Here is a 25,559-nt window from a genome sequence, read left to right on the forward strand (position 1 = left end):
GTGAAGACTGAGGAAAAACTGTCTCCTGGATGTGACTGTGCCCATAACACCTGTGATTTCTTGCAAGATTAAGCCAGCCAGCATGGCAGTACAGGAGCCCTGCAACCTTTAGCTCATGACAGATAATAGCTGCTAGGATAAGGAAGAGTCAGTTCTTTTTGTGGGGGGAGGAAATCATCTCTGGTAGGTTACCATACCTCAGTGAATCTCCACAGCTATATGTATATGAGCAACACTAATTGGCTCAATGGGATATACGTTGTGGTAGTTTGAATGTAATTGGCCTCCATAATCTGATAAGGAGTAGCACCATTAGGAAGTGTGGCTTTGATGGAGTGTTTATAGCCTTGATGGAGGAAGTGTGTCACTGTGGGGGTAGGATTTAAGGTTTCCTATGCTCAGGATACTGCCCAGTGTATCAGTCAACTTCCTGTTACCTGCAAGATATAGGACTCTCAGCTACTACTCCAACACCATATCTGCCTGCATGCTACCATGCTCCCTATCATGATGATAAAGGATTGAACCTCTGAAACTGTAAGAGAGTCACCCCACTTAAATGTTTTCTTTATAAGAGTTGCCATGGTCATGGTGTCTCTTCACAGCAATAAAAACCCTAACTAAGACAGAAGTTGATACCAGGGACTGGAGTATTGCTGTGAAAGGCCAGACCCATGCTTTTGTTTGGAGGAGTTTGGACTTTGGTACTTTGGGTTAGAGAAATAGTAAAATGTTTTAAGCACTGCTTGATGGGCCATACTAGTAGGGGCATGGAAGACAGTAATGCTGAATGTGATTTGATGAACTGTGGGGAGCTTGCTCAAGAGGTTACAGAGGAGAATAATTTTAGTATGTTGGCCTAGAGACTGTTCTTGTGATATTTTGGTGAAGAAAGTGGCTGCTTTTTGCCCTTGTTCAACTAAATTTCCAACTCATGAATTAAAGAAAAGCTTAGAGATGGGTGTGGTAGTGCAGGCCTTTAATCCCAGCACTGGGAAGGCAGAGCCTGGCAGATCTCTGAGTATGAGGTCAGCTTGGTCTACAGAGCAAGTTTCAGGACAGCCAGCCTTCAGCAGTAAAGGACAGAAAGTTGGTGAAGATATAATTGAATGAGTATTCCATGTTTCAGCCCTAGCAAGCAGCAGAACTTGGCAGCTTCAGCCACATGTTTCTGCCTTTCGAGTTAAGGACAGAAAAAAAATGGGTTATGGAATGTACTTGTGCACCAAAGAAAGCCACTGAGGCCAGGCTTGTGACAGGGGCATCCCTGAAAGGAGGCCTAGTAGAGAGGCCATTTCGTGAAGTTGTGAAGTTAAAGCCTGGATTGCCTTAGAGAATGCAAGATGGTAGAGATGCCAGAGTCATGGGATACTTGCTGAGGAGAGCTGCTAACAGGGAGTGAAACCAGCCCAAGAGGAAAACAAGTGTGTTGCAGTCAACAAAGCTGAACAGAACTGGAGATCTGAAGAGTGTTTTGACATCAGGCATGGAGATGCAAAGTTTGGAGTTTGCTCAGCTGGTTTTTGGTCGTGCTTTGGTCCCGTATTTCCTCACTATGCTCCCTTCCCTGCATTGTGGAATGGTAATTTATATCCTGTGCCATTATATGTTGGAAGTATGTGATCTACTTTTTGATTTTGATTTTTACAGATGATTACAGTTAAGAGATTGCATGAATCCCAGAAGAGACTTTCAACTTTGGACTTTAAAACACTGTTGAGACTGTGATAGACTATGGGGACTTTTGAAGTTGGACTAAATGAATTTTGCATTGTGATACTGTTACAAGCTTATGGGGGCCAGGGAGTGGAATGTGGTAGTTTGAATGTAACTTTCCCCTATAATCTCATAGGTAGTGGCACTATTAGGAGGTATGATTTTGGTGGAATTGGTATGGACTTGCTAAAGAAAATGTGTCACTGTGAGGGTAAGCTTTGAGGTTTCTTTTACTCAAGATACCACCCAGTGAGTCAGTCAGTTTCCTGTTGCTTGCAAGATGTTGGACTTTCAGCTACTACTCTGGCAACACTTCTGCCTGCATGCTGCCATGCTCCCTGTCAAGATGATAATGGACTGAACCTCTGAAACTATAAACAAGCCACTCCAATTAGATGTTTTCTTTATAAGAGTTGCTGTGGTTATGGTGTCTCTTCACAGCAACAAAAAAACCTAAGAGGTGTGTGTGTGTGTGTGTGTGTGTGTGTGTGTGTGTGTGTGTGTGTGTGTAATTGGGAGGAGGATCTAGGAGGGGTTAGAGGAGTTAGAGAAAAGGACAGTGTGACGATGGTCAAAATGTATTGTATGCGTATAAGAAATTCTCAACAAACAAATACAAAAATGTAACTAATGTTCTTGTCACATATCCATGCTCCCAGTTCCCTTTGGATATGATGACCAATAAAGATTATTCTAGTTTCTTGTGCTGTGTAGTTACAGAGGCAGAGCTGGGTTTACAGGGGGATTCCTTAAAACTGTAGAAAGGTTCTGGGATCCAGAAGCACTTACTTCAAAATACCAGAAGCTCTTCTGTCCACACAAAGCTTTCTCTTGTGGCAGCCAAACAAGAGATGCTCTGTCTGGCTCGTTTTCTACAGCTACACTGTGGCTTGTATTGTAGGAAAGGGGAGGGGAAGACAAGGAGAAGAACAGGAAATAGAAAATATAGATGGGCCAGATCAGCATGCTTCTCTTGCTGAGTTTTACTGTTCAGTGGTGACGATGAAGACATGATTTTGATTACAAAAGGAAAAAGCAACTGTTTTTGAAATATCACAACTCTCTTATTGTAGGCAAGTCCACATTTTCAAATGCAACGCTACTGAGTAAAAACCTGACTCAAGCATGGGTTTATGACAGCATAGAAAGTACAAACGCATATGAATCCCTTCTGGGGACAACGGTCCTTTATTTAGATAAGGGTGTGTATCATTGGAATTGTGTGGTATAGCTGTGCAAAGCGCTTGAAAAGAATAACTCAAATTAAACATGTTGATTCAAGAGATTATTTCAACCTGCCTGCCTTTCAACTTGATTAAAGTCTAGGAAAATGCTGTCTTATACACACCTAAGATTGATGTGTATAGAATGAGAACATTCCAGCATGTGCCCTCTTAGCCACAACTCTAGGCTAGCATTGTGATGCGGTGAATCTGCCTTACCATGCCTGGGGAGAGCCCACATTAATCCATTCAGTTTTCTAATGGAAACCAGTAGTGCCCCAGGAATCATTATTCAGAAAAAAAAAAAAAAAAAAAAAAAAACTAGCCAGCAAAAAATTTGTGCCCTAGAAAATGGGCCCCAAATGTGTGACACATGAGGGCAGAGGGAAATTGCAACCCACCTTGGCGCCTTTTCAGGAAACAGACCAGGCAGGAACAGGCAAGCAGCAGAGGCAATGCCCCCACAGGAAGCAAGCTGTAAAGCAGCCAGGTCCTGTCCACCCTCTCTTCCATGGTGGGTGGTCCTGAGGCATTGGTGGCATCTGGGATGTCAGACGGTGCTGAAAAGAATTAAGACGTTCTAGACGCATTAGAGTTAACAATACCCCTTTGCATTGTCATAGTTTGAATTATGACAATAATTCAGGCCCTCTGTTTCTCCTTTGGTGGTCCCAGTACCATCAACCTACTCTTTTTAACTTTTGTGAACATCTCACACTCAACATCTTGAACAAGTCATCTGAAGAAAGATCTCTGTGACAGTTCTCACAAACTACTCCAGGCCCTTTCATTTATATTTTTAGCTCAGTGCTCATGAAACCATTTTCTTTATACAGTTTTAGAACTTGAAAGGAATGTTATTGCTCCAAAAATTGCCCAAAGACAGACAGCTTATGAATGGTGGTTGGGACTCCTGCCAGAGGGTTTCTGATGCTGTACCTTTGTTCCCTCTCGTAAGACATCATTATCTCCAAACATCAAATACTTTTATTCTTACCAAATATGCTTTTCTTAGCATCTAGCTAGTGCTCGTTATGACTGATCAGTGTTAACATTCACTGGATCCCTCTTTGGTCAAGTTTGGTTGCAACTTACAAATAAGTTGTGACACAACTCAGTGAATCAAAAAATAGTAGGGTTTTTTTTTTAACGTATTTTCTTTTATTTTTATATGCATTGGTGTTTGACCTGCTTGCCTTTGTGAGGGAGTTGGATCCACTGAGTTATAGATAGTTGTGAGCTGCCGTACGGGTGCTGGGAATTGAACCCAGGTCCTCTGGAAGAGCAGCCAGTGCTCTTAACTGCTGAGCAATCTCTCCAGATCCCCAAAATAGTAGTGTTTTAATAATATAAAACAAACTAGAAAATATCTGAATTCATAGTACATGCAGTGGTTCTCAACCAGAAAATCTCTCATGCTCCAAAAACATGTGGTAGTTTTGGGAGACCCTTCTGGTATCACAAGGGGGGAGAGTACCTGCATCTAGTAAGGAAAGATCAAGGGCTTAATAAAATCCCTGCACTACACAGGGCACGCTTCCATTCCCATAGCACAGAAATCCAACAACTCCACTATCTATGGATTGTGTGGATTTGCTTTTCATGTGTGTGTGTGTTCTGGGTTATGATGTAAGATGTACTGCTTCTTTGGGGTTACTATGATTTTGATACTAAGTATCAAAACCAGTGAAGTAAAGTATTGAATTATGTGTGTGATTCCCCCCTCCACACACACACACACCCCAGATCCTTTCTTTGAGGGTAAAAACAATCAGGAGCAGTTGAAGGGGACATACAGTGGGCATATAGTTTAATGGTACAGAATGGTGGCGAATTACTGCAGCTGCTGTTTAGGTTAGGCAAGCAGCCAAGAAGCAGATGCAGCTGTCTGGGGGAAGACAGTCTGATGGCAAACAATAAATAATCTAATACAAACAAACTCAATTAAGAAGACCTTATTCCCATTATTTATCTGAACACCACAACAAACTTGCTAATTTTGATTAGTTTCATACTTACTTATTAGATGGTGTTCTGAATCATTTTGAGTCCTTTCTGAAATAGAAAACAAGATTAAGTATTAAAATGGCTTGAGAAAACACTAAGGTGGTATTCAATGTTATCTCTAAAGTCAGAGCTATTTAGAAAAGACTCCAGTGTTGCCACGACAACAGAGAATCCAATAATCCAGGCCAAGTTCAGCCTGCATAATTCATGGAACTTCACCTTGAGATCATGGTACACAAAGCAAAGGAGTTCTTTTCAAGTCCAAAGAAAGACTACTATCAACACAGTATAACCTTTATCTGACTTCTTTGGTTCTCTCCCCCTCATTCCTTAGGCATAAAGACACAGAGACCATGTGTGACCTCTGACACCTGCAATGTAATAAAACACGCAACCCTCAGGTGCTTCTGAGACTGTGGATGCTCTGGGTGAGAGTCAGTCAAGGTGCTCATTCTGAAACAAAGATTGTGCCTCTCAATTCCTGCCTTCTCACTCAACACTCATCTCCATGCACAGAAATGACCTCTGCATTTTTCTAATGTCCCTAATCAGAAACTAACCTGGGACGATTGAGAATCATATATATATATACCAATATATATGCAGGGGCTATTCCTGGCTCTGTGAGATAATCCCCTTGGACACTGGTTTGTTTCACAAGGTGCCTTTCCTCATTCTGGAAGACAATTACTTTCACAAGAAGAATCAAGCCTCCTTCTGTCCACATTTGTCCTTACACTAACCAATTCCTATCGTGAACATAAAAAGCAAAACATATGCAAAAACAGGGGCATTTCCAACATCCCCTCAGAAAGATATTTCAAGGGGAAAAAACAAAATATTTGTATCATATCTCCAAATTTTACTAATTACAAGCATAACCATAGTTCCAGGACATATTTCTTTCCTCATTTCATAAGCAGTTCTCAGAGCACTCTTGGGTTCAAAAATAAAAAGAATATTTTTATTCTTTCCCTGTAATCACCATTTCCCTAAAGGAGACTATATACTCAGCTGAAATTTAAACTAATCCTAAAAAGAAATGTTTGTGACTTCTACAAAAGAAAAACAACCACAAAAAGCAAGACATGATTTCTATTTTGTAAGGCACTATACGCTCTTATGGAACTTGACATATTTTTATATAATACACAGGGAAAGGAAATGTATGATAAATGAGAGACATAGACCTGAATGATAAGCAAATTGACAGCCTACAGAATCAGTTCATTGAGGGTAATCCTGGAGGCTTCCTGGAGAACTTGGGCAATAATCTGGGCTTGAAAGGAAAAGTATAGTTGTGATAGGTATAAAAATGGATCTTCTGAAATGGGTGAGAATGCCATAGAAAGGTGATGATGGGGATGTGATAAGGCTGGACCTGGGAAGATGGGTCACATGTGTGAGATTGAGGACCTATGTTGAATCTTCAGTATCCACATAAGAGATAGAACATGACAGCTCCTGTCTGTAATCCAGGAGCTAAGGAGGCAGCAACAGGAGCATCCCAGGTTATCACTGACTAGCCAGCCTAACAATTCCATTGAGTCCCAAGTTCACTGAGAGATCTTGTCTGAAAAAATAAGGTGGAAAGCAATTGAGGAAGACATCAGATGTCAACCTCTGCCTTCCACGTACACACATGTGCAGACACATATATGCACACACACAAAGATGTGGCAATGGAAAGTAACGCTGTTCAGCTTGGAAAGGTTCCTCCCTGAAGTGATCCAGGAAGATATGGAGAAAGCTCTGGTGCATCTTTATATATGTTGGGCAATAGTCTCTTATTAGGCATGTGATTCTCAAACACTTTCTCATGTTCTGTGAGGCGCCTTTTCACTCTTGATCCTTTGATGCAGAAACGTGTTGAATTGTGATGAAGTCTACTCCATCTGCTACTGCTTTTGTTGTATGCTTTTATAATCATATCTAGGAAACGATTACAAAATAAAAGATCAAGACTTAGTTTTCTATGCAGATGTATGGTTTTATGTAAAAGTAGTTTTGTAGAATTAATTTCTTATATTTAAATTTCTGATCAATTTTGAGGTTTTTTTATTATTTGACGATTTCATTCCCATATATCATGAATTTCGTTCATTCAACTCCCATCATTTCCTTCTCCTAGATTCTTCCTTCTCCTACTAACTTACTTATTTACATGGTATGAAGCAGGAGGTTCAAATTCAATTTTGGCATATGTATATACAATTGTATCTCAACATCATTTGTGTCGGGGTTATTTTTCCTTCCTTCTTTCTTCATCATTTTTGGTAGATTTTTTTTTCTTTTTGTGCTAGGAATCAAATCATGAGCCTCCAACATAGTACGTCAGAACTCTACCATTGAGCTAAGTTCCCGGTCGCTATTGTTAAAGAGACTTTTCTTTCCCATATGTATGATTTTTATCTTACTTCTCAAAAATCAGTCGAGGGCGTTGGGCAAGGTGACACATACTTTTAAGCCCAGTATTTGGAGGAAGAGGCAGTGGATCTCTGAGTTTCAGTACAGCCTAGTCTGCACAGCCAGTTTCAGGCCAGCAAAAAGTACATACTGAAGCACTGTCTCAAAAAAAAACAAAGCAAAGCAAAACAAAAATAAACAACAACAAAAAAAAATTGAGAGGCATAGAGAAAGCTCAGTAGTTGAGAGCATTAGCTGCTCTTCCAGAGGACCCAGGCCCAATTCCCAGAACCCACATGGAAGATCAAACCATCTGTAACTTCAGTCCCAGAAACACAAGCCATATATGTAGTACACAGACATATACGCAGGCTAAAACACCCACACAGAGAAAATAAAAATAGTATAAAAAGTCAATTGATCCTATACAGAATTTTATTCTAGACTCTCAATTCTACTATGTTGATCTCACAATAGTATTTAAATAGCTATATTTTAATAATGAGTTTTGAAATAGAAAAGTCTTAAACTTCTAACTCTCTTCTTTATCCAGATTATTTTGGCTTCTTGGGGTCTGTTACAACATGATGTGAATTTTAGAATTAAGTAAGATTTGATAGAGACGATGATGTTCAATCTTGGGGACTGTCACCTTTATAACAGTCTTCCAAGCTGACGACAATAGGGTATTTTTACATCTTTATCTGTTGATTCATACTACAAATCTGCTGCTTATGTGAACATAACTTCTACAAATTCTAATCAACAAGAGCCAACAACAGAAAAAAATTAAGGAAAAAGAAAACAATGTTGTTGTGATCATTTTTGAACTTGTCCAATAAATGTTTTAATCTCTAAAGGCAAGAACAATCAGTAACTGCCTGCTGTGGTGGTGCACACACCTTTAATCCCAGCACTCAGGAGGCAGAGGCAGGTGAGTCTCTGTGAGTTCCAGGGCAGCCTGGTCTACAAAGAGAGTTCCAGAACAGCTGGACCCTACCTCAAAAAAGACCAGTAACTTCCATTATTTTTCCTCTACTGTTCTTGCCTCACTCTTCTCTCCCCCTACACAAATACTTTATGTATTCACGACTGTCACAGTCTGGAAGATGTGGCAGATTGTGGATGCGATACAAGTGTTGCAACTTTTAACCAAAGCACCTGAAATCTGGGTTGTCTCTTCCATGGAAACGCAATGAAAAAAAAACTATGGATGGCCTGGGGTAGAGCACTCACCTGCCACATTGATGGCTATTATGCGGCTGTAAATAACATTAGAATTAAAGTTTGTAGAACAGCTATACAATCCATCATCCCTGGCATTTATTGGTTCAAAATGGAGAATAAAAACTGAAGACTTGGGGTTTTCTTCCCAACTAGTGTGTTGCTGAGGTCCAGTCTCAAGAGGTAAACATTGTTTTTCACTGTACTTGCACCAAGTCACATTAGGTCTGTGACCACAGTGTGTCACAGGACATTTAATTTTAACGTACTCTCCTGTTGTGGCATATTCCGAATGCCTGATAACCTTAATTTGTACTTCACATGACTCTTCACCTAAAACACAAAAGCAAAACTGTAATCAGTATGATCTTCTAGTAGGACCATAGATAATGCAGCAATTATTTCCACAAAAGATTTCTTGTGCACAATTCCATAATTTTCTCAGTGCTATTTTTCAGTACTTTACCTCCACTAGCCCAATGCGGTACATAGCTAGCACATAATAAATAGTTGTTTTAAAAATAAATCATTTCACTGAGTGGTAATGACACACACCTTTAATCTCAGCACTCTGGAGACAGAGGCAGGCAGATCTCTGAGTTTCAGGCCAGCCCTGTCTAGAGAGCCAGGACAACCAGGGCTACACAGAGAAACTCTGTCTCAAAAAACAAACTAACAAAAAATTAATTAATTAGTTTCATCCTCCCCACAAAATAACATTATGGACTCTGTTTTACAAATGAGGTTGAAATACTAAAGAACCTGTCCATGGTTATATGCTAATAATTAGAAAAACTGAGGCATTAAAATCATGATGAGATCTTTACTGCGTTATTTATTGGCATTATTTTGTTTGTATTATTTCTTATTTATCAGCACTGCTATGGTCAAGTTAAATAGGGAATTATAAACAATCACTTCTCCACAATACTTGGCATTAGTAATATTCTTCCCTTGTTTTTCTTTTTTCCTTTTTTTTTTTTTTTTGATGTTTAACTTTGTTTTATTTGGATTCTTTTTTTCTTTTTTTAAATATTTTATTTTATTTTATTTTACAATATAATTTAACTCTAGATATCAGCCATGGATTCCCTTGTTCTCCCTCCTCCCGCCCCCCTCACCTCCCCAGCCCCCCCCAACCCCACCCCCCGTTCCCATCTCCTCCAGGGCAAAGACTCCCCCGAGGACTGAGATCAACCTGGTAGACTCAGTCCAGGCAGGTCCAGTCCCCTCCTCCCAGGCTGAGCCAAGCGTCCCTACATAAGCCCCAGGTTTCAAACAGCCAACTCATGCACTGAGCACAGGATCCAGTCCCACTGCCTGGATGCCTCCCAAACAGATCAAGCCAATCAACTCTTACCAATTTAGAGGGCCTGATCCACTTGGGGGCCCCTCAGCCACTGGTTCATAGTTCATGTGTTTCCGTTCGTTTGGCTATTTGTCCCTGTGCTTTATATCCAACCTTGGTCTCAACAATTCTCGGTCATATAAACCCTCCTCTTTCTCACCAATTGGACTCTCGGAGCTCCACCCGGGGCCTGGCCGTGGATCTCTGCATCCAGATCCCTCAGTCATTGGATGGGGTTTCTAGCATGACAATTAGGGTGTTTGGCCATCCTATCACCAGAGTCGGTCAGTTCGGGCTGTCTCTCGACCATTGCCAGCAGTCTGTTGTGGGGGTATCTTTGTGGATTTCAGTGGGCCTCTCTAGCACTTTGCTTCTTCCTATTCTCATGTGGTCTTCATTTACCATGGTCTCCTATTCCTTGTTCTCCCTCTCTGTTCTTGATCTGGATTCTTTTTTTTAAATCCTTCTCTTATACAATAAATACATCCTGATTACAGTTTCCCCTTCCTCCACTCCTCCCAGATCCCTTCCTTCCCTTCCCTTCCAGATCCACTCCTCCTCCATTTCCCTTCAGAAAAGAAAAGAACAGACCTCTCAGGGATATCTGCCAACCACAGCCTAACAAGATACAATAAGAATAGGCACAACTTCATAACAAGGCTGGAAGAGGCATCCCAGTAGGACAAAAAGGGTTCCAAGAGAAGGCAAAAGAGTCAGAGACACCCCTACTCCCACTGTTGTGGTCCCACAAAAACACCAAGGTAACAATCCTAACATGTATGCAAAAGACCTAGTGCATACCCATGCAGGCTCCATCATTGCCACTTCAGTCTATGGGTCCTGCTTAGTTGATTCTGTGGGCCACATTCTCATGGTGTTCTCAACCCCTCTGACTCCTATAATCCTTCCTCTCCATCTTCTGTGAGGTTCCCTGAGCTCCACCTAATGTTTGGCTATGGGTCTTTGCATCCACTCCAATCGGCTGTGAGAGGAAGCCTCACTGATGACAATTGGGCTAGGCACTGATCATAATAGCAGAATATCGTTAGGAATAATTTCACTAGTTTTTGAGGGTTTGGGGGCAGTCATGTTTGGTTTTACTCTAGGTCTCTGGGCTATCCAGCCTCTAGTTCCTGGCCATCCAGGCAGTGCTGGGCACGGGCTCCCTCTCATGGTGTGGGCCTCAAGCTAGATTAGACCTGTCATTGGTTGGTCACTCCCACAAGTTCTATGCCACCATTACCCCAGAACATTTGCAGGCAGGACAGATTGTAGGTTCAAGGTTTTGTGGCTGGGTTGATGTCCCAGTACCACCACTGGAAACACTGTCTGGCAATTTACAGCAAGCCTATAACCAATATCAATTAAATAGAGAGAAACTCAAAGCAATTCCACTAATGTTAGGAACAAGACAAGACTGTCCACTCTCTCCATATCTAGTCAGTATAGTACTTGAAGTTCTAGCTAGAGCAGTAAAACAATTGAAGGAGATCAAGGGGATACAAATTAGAAAGAAAGAAGTCAAAGTATCACTATTTGCAGATGATATGATAGTATACATAAGCATTCCCTTGTTTTTCAATGGCTTTAATACTGTCTTTCAGTCTTTTCCATGAATCTGAGTAAGAGACATGCAGCTCAGGATAACCATCCCAAGGTAAGATCTGTTCTGATGACAGCCGACATTTGTATACTTTACGAAGCAGAAAGAGAAACAGCACCCCAGTTCTTTGGGAATTTCTGCATACCAGACAGGTATCTTGGAAATATGCATCTTGTTGTTTTGAGGAAATGAGCTTTTCTCCTGAATATGCATCTTCCAATGACTTATGAACCTTCGGTTAATAATTGCCAGGAGTTTATAAAAGTAGCCATACAAGCCACGATTCGTAGCTCATATGGATAATACCAGTACTTAAGAGGCTGAGGCAGAAGAATTGACTGAATCACATAGTAATTTTCAGGCCAACCTGTGCTATATAGCAAGACACTGTCTTAAAGAGCAATACCAGAAAAAAAAGCAAACAAAAACAACCTATAGCATAGAAAAACAATTTAAATTTTCAATCTCACTGTATGTTATATAATCATTCACTTATGTATTATTTTATTATTAACTTATTATCACATACCCTGTAACCTCAACACATAAACTTGAGGCCAAGGCATATGAAAAAGGTCTTCTCTAAGCTAAAAAGATAGACAATTTAAGATACCAAATTTACCTCACTTTACACATAGTTCTTACAATTTCATTATCACTTGCTAATCAACCTATAATTGTGCTATATTAAAAGCACAAAAATCATAAAATTTAAAATCAGGTTCAAATATATCCCTTTCTTGAAACAAACAAGTGTGCAATTTGGTCCACCAACAATTCTACCAGCATGGGTAATTCAAAACAGAAACTGGATACAAAGTCACAAGCTGCAATTGCTCATGAAATGGTCATGCATAATGTTCATTCATAAATGAGCAGAGGAAATGGCATGATCATGACAACGTTAGAAGCCTTTGGGAGTCATGTCCATCGTATAACTGCTATGTCTGATGCATCAAGAAATGACTGGATGGGATTTCCTGAGCTGGTAAAACGAAATAAGTAAAATAGGCAAAGATCCCTTTCGTGAAGTACTTTGTGGCACTTTCCAGCTTCCTTTTTTTACATTAAAGATGAGGCCAAACACAAGGTCTTAAAGTATTTCAAGTTCTTTTTCCTCCAGCCTTATGATCTCTCTTAGTTTTGTTGTTGTGTTGTTATTTTATTGATTTGTTTTGAATTTTTAAGAAAGGATTTCACTATGTAGCTCTTGCTGTCATGGAAATCACTCTGTAGACCAGGCTAGCCTCAAACTCACAGAAATCCACCTGCCTCTGCCTCTGGAGTGCTGGGATTAAAGGCAGGAGTCACTATGCCCAGCTCTTTCTTAGTTTTGAAATATTCTATTTCATGGCAATAAACGTCCTCTGCCTCCTCACTAACTTTCATGCTCAAGTACTTTTCTGAGTAGATTATGGAATCACAGGCTATAATGACACCTAAATGAGATTATAGTCAAAGCTTCCTTTAAGGATGAAGAGTGCTCAGGGCATTATTTTAACTATTTCTTAACACTTAATAAATCTCTAACTGTAACTTTTGCCTATATCTCACCTCCTCTTGCTTAGAACAACTGAAATTTGACTGAATTCTCGGGAGTCAGGTAGAGACTAGGGACCCCTACAGAGAACTTTTAGCATCTCTGATTAGTGACTTATTTTTAACTGTATTGGATTCCCAAACAACTTCACTTTTAAGATGTCATGGTTCAGTCGCTTCAAATGTTCTAAAATAAACATGAAAGAAAATCGAAAGGTAAGTTATAAGGGCAAGTTTTCAAAAGCTTGAAGAGAAAGGGTAAGGTCGCTGACCAAAAGGAAGTGCCTAACAATACAATACCTGATGCGGTCAGATTTACAGCAAAAAGCAAGAAAGCCAAAGGTGGAAGCCAAAGGTGGAAACGTCAAGTGAAACCTTGTCTCCAAAGTCCGTTCCTCTCTCAAGTTAAGAGACCTCAGCCTCCTCACTTCCCTTTTTTATTTTCTTGAGAACATCTGAACAACAAGGTGGCTGTGGCCAAAGAAATGTCCTCAATGAGCTTACTGTTGATTCATGGGACAATTGCGTAATGATAAGGACTTTTTCTAAATAAATCTATTATATACTACTCTTTTTCTTTTGAAATATACCCAAGCTTGAAAGCAAGGTTCAGAGGAGTCTTGTGCACATGTTGTTAGAGGGTATAGGAATTAGAAATGAGGTCTGCCTTTGTGGAATTTGCCTTCATGTGGAAAATAATCAAGCACAACAAATGGGAGGTTAATACTGTATACAAATACAAAGCACTTAGCCTGGGCTGCTGGTGTGCTTTCCTGGAAGCTGAGCTGCCCTTCAGTGGATGAACAGCCTTTGACCATCAGAGCAGAGACTGTTTAGGTACTGGAGTCTGAGGAAGAGGAAAAACAAAGGCTTCTCCTTAGTTCAATAGTCTCACAGCAGATTTAAGGGACTGATACACAGGTGGATTATGGCTTTCTGGAAGTGATAAAGATCATTGGTTATTCCAGAATGAATAGGATGAGCACAGTTTGGGGACATTGAAACTTTTCCTATCCATGAAGAAAAAAAATATGATGCCCAACTTGGATAAACATACAAAAGGCATGGAATTAGAGAACAATGGGAACATGTATTTAACACAGCCATTTCCAGTGGCAGTACAGTGTGTGCTTGGAACAGATACTTGGAACATTCTCACCAACCTCCAATTTCTTCAAAATCAGATACCCATTGAATTATAAAAATAGGAAAGTTCTCATGTATCAACTGTCAACACACACACACACACACACACACACACTCATTTTCCTCAATGCATGACTGTGAAACTATTCCTAGTCTACATAGTCTGTCCTCACTACAATGTATTACCCTTCCATTCACCAAGAGAATTGTTACCTCATGCTAATATCCCAGTCAAACAGACTGTCCTAGCATTCTGTGACTCTACACTTGAGAGAAGCATCACTGACTTGGAATGCAATGACAGAAACATTGTGGCTTCTGAGTATTCTTCTCAGCAGGATAAAGGTGATTGACAATCACATTAGCTGGCACAGAATTTTTTCTTCAGTATTAGAATAAATAGAAGACAAATGCTTTTACAGCATTAAACATCAAGAGTAGTCACTCTGTGTGCAAGTAAGGCAGGGTTTCTTTTTCTTCTCATCCTCAAAGCCTATAACTTGATGTTAGCAGGTCAAGAATGATCCACTGAGTCAGATGTCACAGTTCTCATTTTCTATCTGGCAAGCATGTTGACAATTCCTTTCTGTCTGCCTTGAAATATGCCAATCAATCATGTGACACTCAAGATGCACACAGCTACCTTTGACTGGATTGTCTCCTCAAGCAAATAGTTTCTGATGAGGGAATAATCACCATTGGTTTTAGCTCTAACTTATCTGCCAACTCCCAGCCACTTTGTCCTTGGTATTATTGTTCCTGCTGCTTTTCTCAAACATTCTTATCTGATAGGGGATTTTCAATGAGGAATAATGAAAGCACATGCAGCAAAACACCAAAAATACCTACCAACCCCAGGATTTCATACGTGTATCTTTTTGTGAGCCACTGGAAGTGGAGGAGCCTCTGAAAAAGTCTTCCCAGAGCTACTTGTGTGTTGTAATCTATGTGAACTGTACACAACAATGGATAACCAGTTAGTGTCTAGCCAATGAGAAAACTGGGTTGCGTTATTTTGGACAACTGCTATCTCCATATGAAAAATATATTTTCTGAAATTGCAAAAAATAAACAATAAAATGTTCAGATATATAAAATAAAGTCACAAAACAAAAATGTTGTAAGGATATGTGCTATCACAAAGAATGTGGGGATACTGGCCAGAATCAAACGCTAGTGATTCTGAGTATAATTCATGCTTAAAGTGAGCAAAAGGAGTTGAATTCATATGTGCTCAGAGCCAGCTCTACAGCTGGGCAGTTCTGAATTAACTTTTATGTAGAGTGAAATTTCTGCTGAGGATAAATATTACAAACATGTTTGTTTACAAATTATATACATATTTATTAAAACTCAAAGGTAACATATTAACTAGTTAGAACTTAAACCAAAAATACTCCAGTGGGGAATGTTTTACCATGGACATAGTCAGAACTTCTAATACATAGTGATGATCAACACCAGATAGTATAGATACTGTGCCTTCCTGTTGTCCATACTCTAAAGGTATGGACATCCTGCTGCCTATGATCATTTAGGAATCTGATGATTTCTAACAGAATTTTACAGTTAGACTTTTTAAATCTTAGACATGACATAATCTCCCAGATTTCAGATCCTCAAGATGGGGAGAGCCCTTCTGGTTGAGTTGGTCAAGAAAGTTTTCATGAAAGAAGAGGAATGTAACCCAAGCCCACATCTAGGGACACCCAGTCCTCTTGTCTTCACAATGTCATCTCCACTCCTTAAAATGCCTTATAATATTCTAAAATTACTTCAACTGCCTTGCCTTGATTATAATTATTATTGTAAAGCAATTCCCAACCAACAGTCACCAACCCTCCACTGAAAAATTCTTACAGCTTACAGAAACTTCAAAAATGGTTGCAGTCATTGAGTGAAATTAATGAAAAAAGGTGAAGATTGGATTAATATGAGTTACAATGTCAAAGATGAACATAAGAATGTAAACCATTTTAGAAAAATAAAGTTATTACCAATGGTGTATTAATAATTAATATTAATGGTATCTTTACAATCAGGAGGGGGAAAGATCTCTAGACAATATTCGATAATATATTCTGCTTACTTGAAAGGCTAGGGATGATGAAGGGAGTGGGGAGGTTACATTCACTGAGGAAAGGAAAGAGATACATCTTTCCTAGAACTGGGATGTAGGAATCCTTTGAAGGTGGCCTACACCTAGCCAAGGTTAGTCAATGCACAGCCTTGTAATTTCACAGTAACCACCCCAGGACATCAACCCAGACACTTGAGAAAATCACAGGCACCACATCAGAAAGTCAAAGTATTGTATCATAAGCTAGTTGTCACAGCCACAAAACCAGAAACACCACGGTAACACGAGACTGTAATGGGTGATCTGCACTCCATTCAGAAACCATTCATTGAATGTTTTGTAGTCATTGTTAAATGTATTACTTTATGGTAAGTGAACATATTCCGTAAGTAAGATATTACCAAAAATTCTAGGAACATCTAGAGAAATATGAATGATAGCAATACATATACATCTAAGTTAAAATCAGAACTGTAATTGGAAAAGAACCATTGTTGGAGGAAAACCTTGTGTCTTGATCTCATGGAAAAAGCATACAATGAAAACTGAGGCTGCTGTGAAATGAACCTGAAAAGAAGCAACCCCATGTGAAGCACACACATGGTACGAATTCATATAACATCACTTAAAACACAGCAGAGACCATGGAATAAGAAAATTGAAAGAATTTTTATAATCATCTATTATTTTTTCCTCTTAAAGCATATACATCTTTATAATCACATGTGAAACATTTAAATTTGATTTAATACATTTTTTTAAGAACACAGATTCTTCTAGGGCTAAAGCTTATGGTAGTTACTGTGACATGACATTTTGGGGAAGAATTTAAAGACTATCTCTTAAATTTAGTTGTATAGGGTAATCACAGACATTAAGCCAGACATCTCTTATTTTTACCAATAATTTTAAAATTGTTTTGTCCAAAACCAGTTGCTTTGATATTTAAAATACCATTTGTCTTTAAATACTCAAAGGTGCCTATGGTATTTCCTCTCCTAGAAATACTTAAAGCAGGACAAGCACAGACCTTGAAAGGTCATCCAGACAGCAGATATGCAGTTTAAGCCGTGTTTGGCAGATAATTTCAGAACCTCCTGTACCCATTCATAGCTAGTTACACAGGCGCACTCACCCTTCCATATCAGTGTGCATATACATCTCCCAGATCCAGCACAAAAGTGGACAAATGGAAAAAATGGCTAATAATTCTTAAGTTCTTACTATGTGCTAAGTACTTTGGGGCATCAATTATAGAGGTGCTCCTTGGCTTATGGTAGAATTGTGTCCTAATAAACCCATCATAATTTTGAAATATTGGGAGGAAAAATTCATTTAGTAAATCTAAATTTATCAATCACCATATCCTAACCTAGCCTTCCTTAAACTTATTCAAAACAGATTAGCCTACAGTTAGCCCAAATAAAGTAACAAAAAGTATATTTCATAGTTAAGTGTTGGTACTTCATGTAGTTTTAGAATATAGTTAACCAAAAACTGCTGGCAACATGGTATACTGGATGGTGTTGGTTATTTACCTTAGTAATTGCATGGTTGAGCAGGGCTCTAGCCAGCATTACAAAAGACTATCACAACACATATTGCTAGCCACGGAAAATATCAAAACTTATGAAGTGTATCATCTGCTGATTTCATATCACTTAAGCACCATTGTAATGTTTTGACAATTTATAAGTGGAACCATCTTAATTAAGGAATCATGCATTTATGAGTGATCAACAGTACTGTCTTTGTATTTAAGTTGAACAAAATGAATTCTAGAACAAATAAGCCATCTACCATAGTTCACTAGCTATTGGGAGTGAGACTCGGGTATAGAATTTAAACCCAGGTCCACTGCTCACTCCAAATGAGTTATTGTGAATGAGAATATGTAGGAAAAGTTCTTGGCACTACACTTAGATTATACTTAGCAACAATAAATACCAAGTGTTACTATTTTTGTAATAGGGATGGATTTATAAAACTGACTTATAAGTTGAATACCTGTCAAAAGCCATAAAAAACTCTGAGTCTCAGGGACAAAATAAAAATCCAAAGGTCTTCCCCAAGTACCTCTGTTCTTAAAAATATTAATCCTAGCTACTTTCATAGAATTAACAGTGGTGTGTAATGAGTGGGATCTATGTCAGCCAAACAAATACACAGGTAGAAAAGGGAATGTTGTATAACGATGTAATTCTTTCATATAGATAGAAATGTTATGGAATTATACTGACCAGCAAGGCCTGGCTGACATGGCCACAACTACAAAGTAAAGAGATTTGGTTTGGCTTTCTTTCCAAGTTGGCTCTTGGCACTTCATTATAAGTCTAATAGGTGGCAGATGTCACCTTATGTCACCTTTGACCCTATTGTTCACTGCCTTTGCTCCCCAGCTCAGAGGATTCACATGCATTCCACTTCATGGAGCCTTGTCCCTCCTATGTGTCCAGGGTAAGTTTTGTCAGATAGCTTGGTAGATAATATATAAATATCTCCAGTGAACAACAGAAGTTTTGTTGAGACTCTGAGGAATAAAGATTCATACTGATAAGTTACAGATGCTTCTGGTCAGGGAGACACTGACTACCTGGTACAAGTGGGCCTTGTCTTCCAGAGATGCTAGGTCCTCCGCCTTGGTCACAAATCTTTCAGGAAGAGAAGCCGACCTTAAAGGCTGTTGACAGCAGCGTTTGGTAAGCTCCTTTTATTCTGTCAGAAACCAGCTTGAGTTTTTACAAATCTTGTCAGGGGAATGGTGTTTCTTTGTGATGCTCAGTAAGCATGTGTTAAGTCAGAAAAGTACAGCAAAGTCCACTTTCACTTCCCTCCAATGTATTTTCTCACTTCCCTCATACAGTCTGCTACAGAGACGGCACACTGAGCTTCACTGCCTGTCAATTCCAGGTATGACTGACCTGTGGAAAACAAGGTTGGTTTGTGGGGAAAAAAAAACCTGCCGGTTGTTCCCCAGTGTTCATTTTCCTTTTCTAATACCACAGAAGAAAGTGAAAGGAGTCGTGACCATCCAGCTAAGATCTGAATGTTTCTCCTGTTGATGATTTCTGAACCATGGCCTATTGGCGATGGGTGTGAGTTCCAGGCTGTTTGTTAGATGAACATGGCAATTAGGGAAGAGGAAAAGGTGTTAGAGAGACCTACCAGATAAACTTGGTTTTGTTTGTGACTGTCCTACATGGTCCATCAGACAGTCCCCTGACCTGTGTTTAACAGGAGTGTCAAAGGATACACATCAGACTCTGAGGATATGAAGAATGACATCCATACATGTACATCATGGGATAAATAAACCATAAGTGCAAAAGCATATAAGACAGGGGCACACTATTAAGTAAGAGAACTGAGAAGTGGAGAAAAGTGAATTACAAGTCACAAATGACGCCTACTGCCACTGGGTTAGAGAAACTGACTAACTCTCAAAAAGATAACGCGTGGTGGTACTCCTTGTGACTGAAGACGATAACAGAAAACAGAATAGAGAGCTGCTAAGTCTGCTGGCCTCAAAGAAATATCTCTTCCCAATACCACTTAAGGAAACAATTAAGCTAATTAAAGTTTGAACCAGGAGAAAACAATAACAAATAATCCCTCTTAGCAAAATTTACACAGCACGGACAGTGTGCTCTACAACGTTCTGGGTATTTGTACAGCATCAAGGCACATAATCGGCATAACACCTCAATGAAACATCATGACTGTTTTCTTTTTTTTAGATAAGGAATTGAGAACTAGAGCTGCTGTAGCCACATAACCAGTAAGTAACAGCCATGGACTGATTAGGCTGTCTACAGACACCTATTCTTAACCACTGCACAACAGAGATTGTCCCAAAAAAAATCAAGCAAAAGATCAATTGTGTCATATGAACCTGATTACAAATACTTTTCAGTATTTTTCTTCCAACAAGCATACAGGTAATGGAAGCTAAATAGGAAAGTCCCATGGAGGTGTGGTAATAGTTTCAACTTCAGTAATACAATGGAGGACAGTTTTATAGTGCAGTAAAGGAAGTAACAGTAATTTAAAGAGCTGAACAATATTAGTGAGTCAATTCAAGGATGTAATCAGCACATGGCTTAATATGATTATGCTCAATCCAGGAAATCCTGAAGCATAGGAATGTATTTCTAGGTATTTGCATAAGTGCCAGACACTTTCATGATACACAAAAGGTGTTTGGAATTTGGGGAAAGATGCAGCTCTGTTTCCAGTATTCCATGTGAACTTTTCAACAGGAATAACTAGAGTCATGAAGATGAGTCAGAGAGGGACTGGAGAAACAACTCAGCAGGTAAGAGCACTTGCTGTTCTTCCAGAGGTCCCAAGTTCAGTTTCCAGCATCCATATCAGACAGCTCATAACCACTGTAATTGAAGCTACAGGGCAGCCAATACCTTTTTCTGGACTCTATGGGCATCCACAGCATGGCAGATGCAAATACATAAAACAAAAATAAAAATAAAAATAAAAGCGTTTTCAAGTGAGATGAGGACATGTTACCTTGTCAAGGGATGATAGACTGATTCAGAGCATCTGTCCGCTCTGACCCAATTTAAAAATGGCTCCACACAGCAACATCACAATACCCACCTTCAGGAGAAAGGAGACACAGGCAAGGCCACGTTGGCAACATGACTCTATGCAGGGTGTTCTCAAAAGAGCCAGGCTGTAAATGTTGTCCCCTTGCTGGGCCATATTATGACTCTTTTTATCACAATAATCAACGATCAATCAAAGATTTTGTACTGCCTTTACTCCAGATCAAACACACACACACAAATTGAAGTCCTCAGTTAGCCTCAACTGAATGAGTGGTCAGGCCCTCAGAGATGGAGCAATCTCCACCTGCACTCAGAACTTTCTAGCATCATGAGATGCAGGTGTTTATATTCTATTTCCATCAGGAGAGGAAATGACGTTCATGAAACTGAGGGGAGAGTTTTTCTATTTTGAGAAATACAAAAAGCACACCTCATGAGCATTTCATATTACTATAACTGAGGGAAATATGTTTAAACCATTCTTAAATAGTTTGAGAATACACTACTATAAAGAATTCAGTAGTTATTGAAAGTCACAGGAATTCTTCAAGATATAAAGGTTCTTTATGTCATTAGTATAATTTTAAGGGATGGAACTGCCATCAGTTTTGTCCAGAATAATTCATTATTACCAAAAATTACGTTTTGCTTTCTTCTTTTGGAGGGAGGGGACAGCAGGGTGCTGAGAACAGAGCCTAAGCCCTCACGAATGTTAGGCAAGGGCTCTACCACTGAGCCACACTTTCAAACCTCACCAAACGCTCCTTTCTCAACCTATATTATTTTAAAATATATTTTATTGGATTTATTTATTTAGTGTGTGTATGTGTGAATGTGCACAGGAGTGTGTGTGTGTGTGTGTGTGTGTGTGTGTGTGTGTGTGTGTGTGTATTTGATCTGCATAGAAGCCAGAGGATAACTTTCAGGATGCAGAAGTTGATTCTTTCCTTCTACCATGTAAGTCCCAGGGATTGACCTCAAGTTTTCAGGTTTGGCAGCAAGCACCTCTACCCACTACTCACTGAGCCATACCACCAGCATCCAACCTATATTTGTAATGCAGAGTAACACTGTAATCCACTAATCCATTAATTAAACCTGAGTAACACTGTAATCCACCTTATCAACTACTGTATAAGACACCTGGCCAATGCCTAAATCTTTCCATTTAATTTTCTACATATATTCATTACATTTGGGTCTAAAAATTTCACACAAGATATTTTATTAATTATTTTAGCTTTGAAACAAGTATTAGGGAAACATTGATCACAAAGCGTGAAGCCAAAGCTGGACAGAAGTAAAAAGTTTTAGTCACAGCACAGTGACTGCAGCTAACTATTTTAAAATTAATAACTGGGTAGATTTAAAATAATAAGTATGTGAGGTCATAGACAAGTTAGTTCACTTGATTTAAACATTCTACAATGTATGCCTCCATTATAGCCTTACATAATACTTCATACATATAGCATTTGACAATTTTTTTAAAAAAAGATGAAAAAGCTTAAAACTAGAATTACTTAAAGTGTTCATGTTAAAACTCAATTCTCATTTAATTGGATTTTGTGGGAGGTACTGATAAAATAAAAACTATTAGCAAAATTACCATTAACATTTATCAAGATTTAAGTTCATGTACTTACTACAGCTAAGCACTATAGACATAACAAAGGGACATCCTTTAGGTATAATTATTATATGCTTTTAATTGAAAGGAGAGCTAAGAAAAGAAAAGAAACTGAGTCTATAATGTAAGTGACAGAGTCGATAAAGAATCCAATTCTGATAACCAAATTTATGTACATGAACACTAGGTTATAGCATACTGGGTGGAAGAACAGAATATGGAGTACAGCCCAACTGCAATGCAGAATTAAAAATTTCCTTCATTACACAGAGGACAGTCTACAATAGATCCCTTGGAATTAAATAGATTCAGTTTAATGTTTGACTCCAGTTGTAGCTATGTGATGGACTATTAATAACTAAGGGCTTGGATGACTGAGATGTTTTACTCTGCCCCTGGATGTGTGGTCTAGTGACATCAGAGTTAAATTCTAAACTTCATAGTTCTAGAATTCAAGATGACATTCCACAAGACCTCAGTGGTTGGATTTTCCAATTTAAAACAAATGTGCCCAAGCGATATATGTGCTCTGGTGGGAGATAATTCCTTAAAATATCCTTGAGCCCAGAATTAACTAAGGAATAAGAAACTTCTGCTGACCATTCCACAGGCCTTTCCCCTATCCAGTGCATGATTCCTGAGCAAAGTCGTTAGAGATGGCAAGATAAAGAAGGAATTGCAGGGTTTGCTAACAAAAAGGCTCTGTAGGGATGAGCCAGGGTCACCTATGGAGAATTGTTTTCTCTGTTCAGTTGGCAACCACTTGCAAATCATCTCGTCCAACAAAATTGAAAGACCAGTGCTCTGCTCCTCTACTTCACAGTATGGTGTTAGCTCAGTGTTCTCATAGTACATCCCACGGAAACAAGGAGGGATTTTATTGAGATTGAACATCATTTGACAGTAACCATGGCCACAGCTGTAAACTCAAGGATCCAATACCTTCCCCACCCAATTACACACTGCAGCATCCTGCTGACATCCATTTGGAGAGAACATGAGATTTCTTTCCCGTTAGTATGGCAGTCAGAGAGATCTCACGAGCAATAGTGACAAATTAGTACTTAAGTGTTTATAACATCAGCTACAGTATCCTTACTTATCATCAGGACACGTTTTTAGGAAATGTGGCCAAGGTATGGACTCGGCGTCTGTTCTGTAGGTAGGTGAATACCGTGTTCTAATTTCAGTTACATCCTCTAGCATTTTCAAGAAGCAATGGCAACTACTCTGAGTTACACCCTGCACGGAAACATCCCTCTCCACTAAGCAAGCCCGAGAAAAACTATCACAGACACCAACACTGAGGAAGAAAACCAGAAGCCTTACCAAGGATGCTCCAGAGGCCCAGGTGGAGGATTAAGAGTTCCCTTAATAACTCTGGAGTCCCAAGCATGGCAGGCAGTGTCTTCATTCCCAGCACATATCAGGCAGAGGTAAACTCCTCAAGCAGAAGGCTTCTCTTCCTCCCTAGGGATCTTCCGAGCTGGATGGTATTATCTATCCTAGCAGCATCTTAGGGGGAAAATGTCAGGAGAGCTGGTGGGAGAGGACAGTATGAAGAGCCTGAGTGATTTTCTGAAAGCAAGTGAACAGAAACTGTGCTGTGGTTTTGCTTCTGATCCAATCTACCCTTCACTTCTCAGGCCTTCTGATGTACAAAGCACCTGAGTTTCTGCTTCTCCTTCCGCCCTGCCACTCTTCTTACGTCGCCTTGAGGTTTTTCTCAAAGTGAACAATTAAACTTGAAAAATCTAAATTGGTTCAGTCTTTAGGTGATTTTAATCAAATCAAGGTTGGGAAATTCATGGTAAAAGTACCTAGGGTAAGCATACATGTCCCCTTTCCATAGCTTGTGATTATGAAACTTCTTCTGTGTAGTGTATCTTAGAACAACCCCCACCCCATCATGTCACAGTAAGATGAGAATGCTTATTGACCTGAAAACAATGAAGACTTATCCGAGCTTATGGAGAAAATGAGTGACAGGATGCACTTTACCAACAGAAGACAGGGCCTTCTTCTTTGATCTGTAGATGTCTATCAATGGAACACAATCACCATTAGTGCTGTCTCCATGTTCTTTCTAAATATTAAAGTTCTAAGCAAAATGAGATCTTGAATACCAATCAAAGGAAACTTCCATTTTTGGTATGCTTTATGTGGTTGTTGTCTAGATTAAGCAGTAAAGTAAGAAATGGGAAAGTTCTAAATTAGATAGCTGGGGGGGGGGGGGGAGGGGGAGGAGTTCTGGGTTCCCAGCCCACATTTAATCACTAACTTACAACAACAGGAACTTATGCATTTTCCAAATGAAAAAGCTTGATGTTTACTGCTTGTGCAATTGTAGTCATTGGGAGAAATTGAGAAATTTTTCCCTCAAAGGTTGGTGATATCCATCCAAGGCCAAACTCCAGTGTATTGTGTATTCATTTATTCAAACAGATAAGTCATAGCGGCTGGAGATACAAACATGAATGAAGACACTGCTTCCAAATTTAAGAAACTTGGCCAACCAGTATTGACATCCATGTACCCCGGGCACACCAGGTAATACAGTCTGCAGAGCTCTTAGAAGCTGCACTGCTGGCCAAGGAGGCACCCTGTTTATGGTGCGTTACCACTCATTCCTCTTTCCTGTTCAGAATGGGGTGCACAATTCCTGTGACAGTTAAAGCAATGTTCATTGTCCCTCCAAAATGGCCTGAGAAGTTTAAAAGAAAAGTCTTGAATCATCTAAAGCTCAAGATATCATCCAACCAGAAGTAAAGCCTGTCAAGTACAGACCTTCATTATTCTCTACTCTGGGGGTTGTTCTCTCTCTCCTCCTGCTCCTGCTTCTGCTTTTGGTGTGTGTCATGTATGTAAGTGTTCATGTAGATGTGTGGACATGCTGTGTGCACTCTCCCGAGCGCGTTCATGGATCAGGTTTCTTTCTCAGTCATTTTCCACCTTATATTTGTAGACAGGGCTTTTCACTGAACCAGAAGCTCATCGATTTGACTAGAGTGAAGTGGAAATGAACTCCAGGAATCCCTCTGTCTCTCTCACTCACTCCCCAGCACTGGGATT

At 39.5% G+C, this 25,559-nt stretch overlaps 1 protein-coding gene across 1 annotated transcript in view; it reads right to left on the reverse strand.

Annotated features, from left to right (window-relative positions):
* Positions 1 to 24,050, reverse strand: part of Btla (B and T lymphocyte associated) — a 28,695-nt gene extending 4,645 nt beyond the window's left edge. The window contains exons 1-4 of the mRNA XM_059277011.1: positions 23,817 to 24,050; positions 8,589 to 8,909; positions 4,959 to 4,994; positions 3,341 to 3,499 (exon numbers count right to left, since the gene is read on the reverse strand). Coding sequence (XP_059132994.1) covers positions 3,341 to 3,499; positions 4,959 to 4,994; positions 8,589 to 8,909; positions 23,817 to 23,901 — 601 coding nt within the window. The 5' untranslated portion in view covers positions 23,902 to 24,050. The remainder of the gene's footprint in view (positions 1 to 3,340; positions 3,500 to 4,958; positions 4,995 to 8,588; positions 8,910 to 23,816) is intronic.
* Positions 24,051 to 25,559: the final 1,509 nt, after the last annotated feature.

The sequence above is a fragment of the Peromyscus eremicus genome, chromosome 12 (assembly GCF_949786415.1).
Source record: "Peromyscus eremicus chromosome 12, PerEre_H2_v1, whole genome shotgun sequence".
Lineage (NCBI taxonomy): Eukaryota > Metazoa > Chordata > Mammalia > Rodentia > Cricetidae > Peromyscus > Peromyscus eremicus.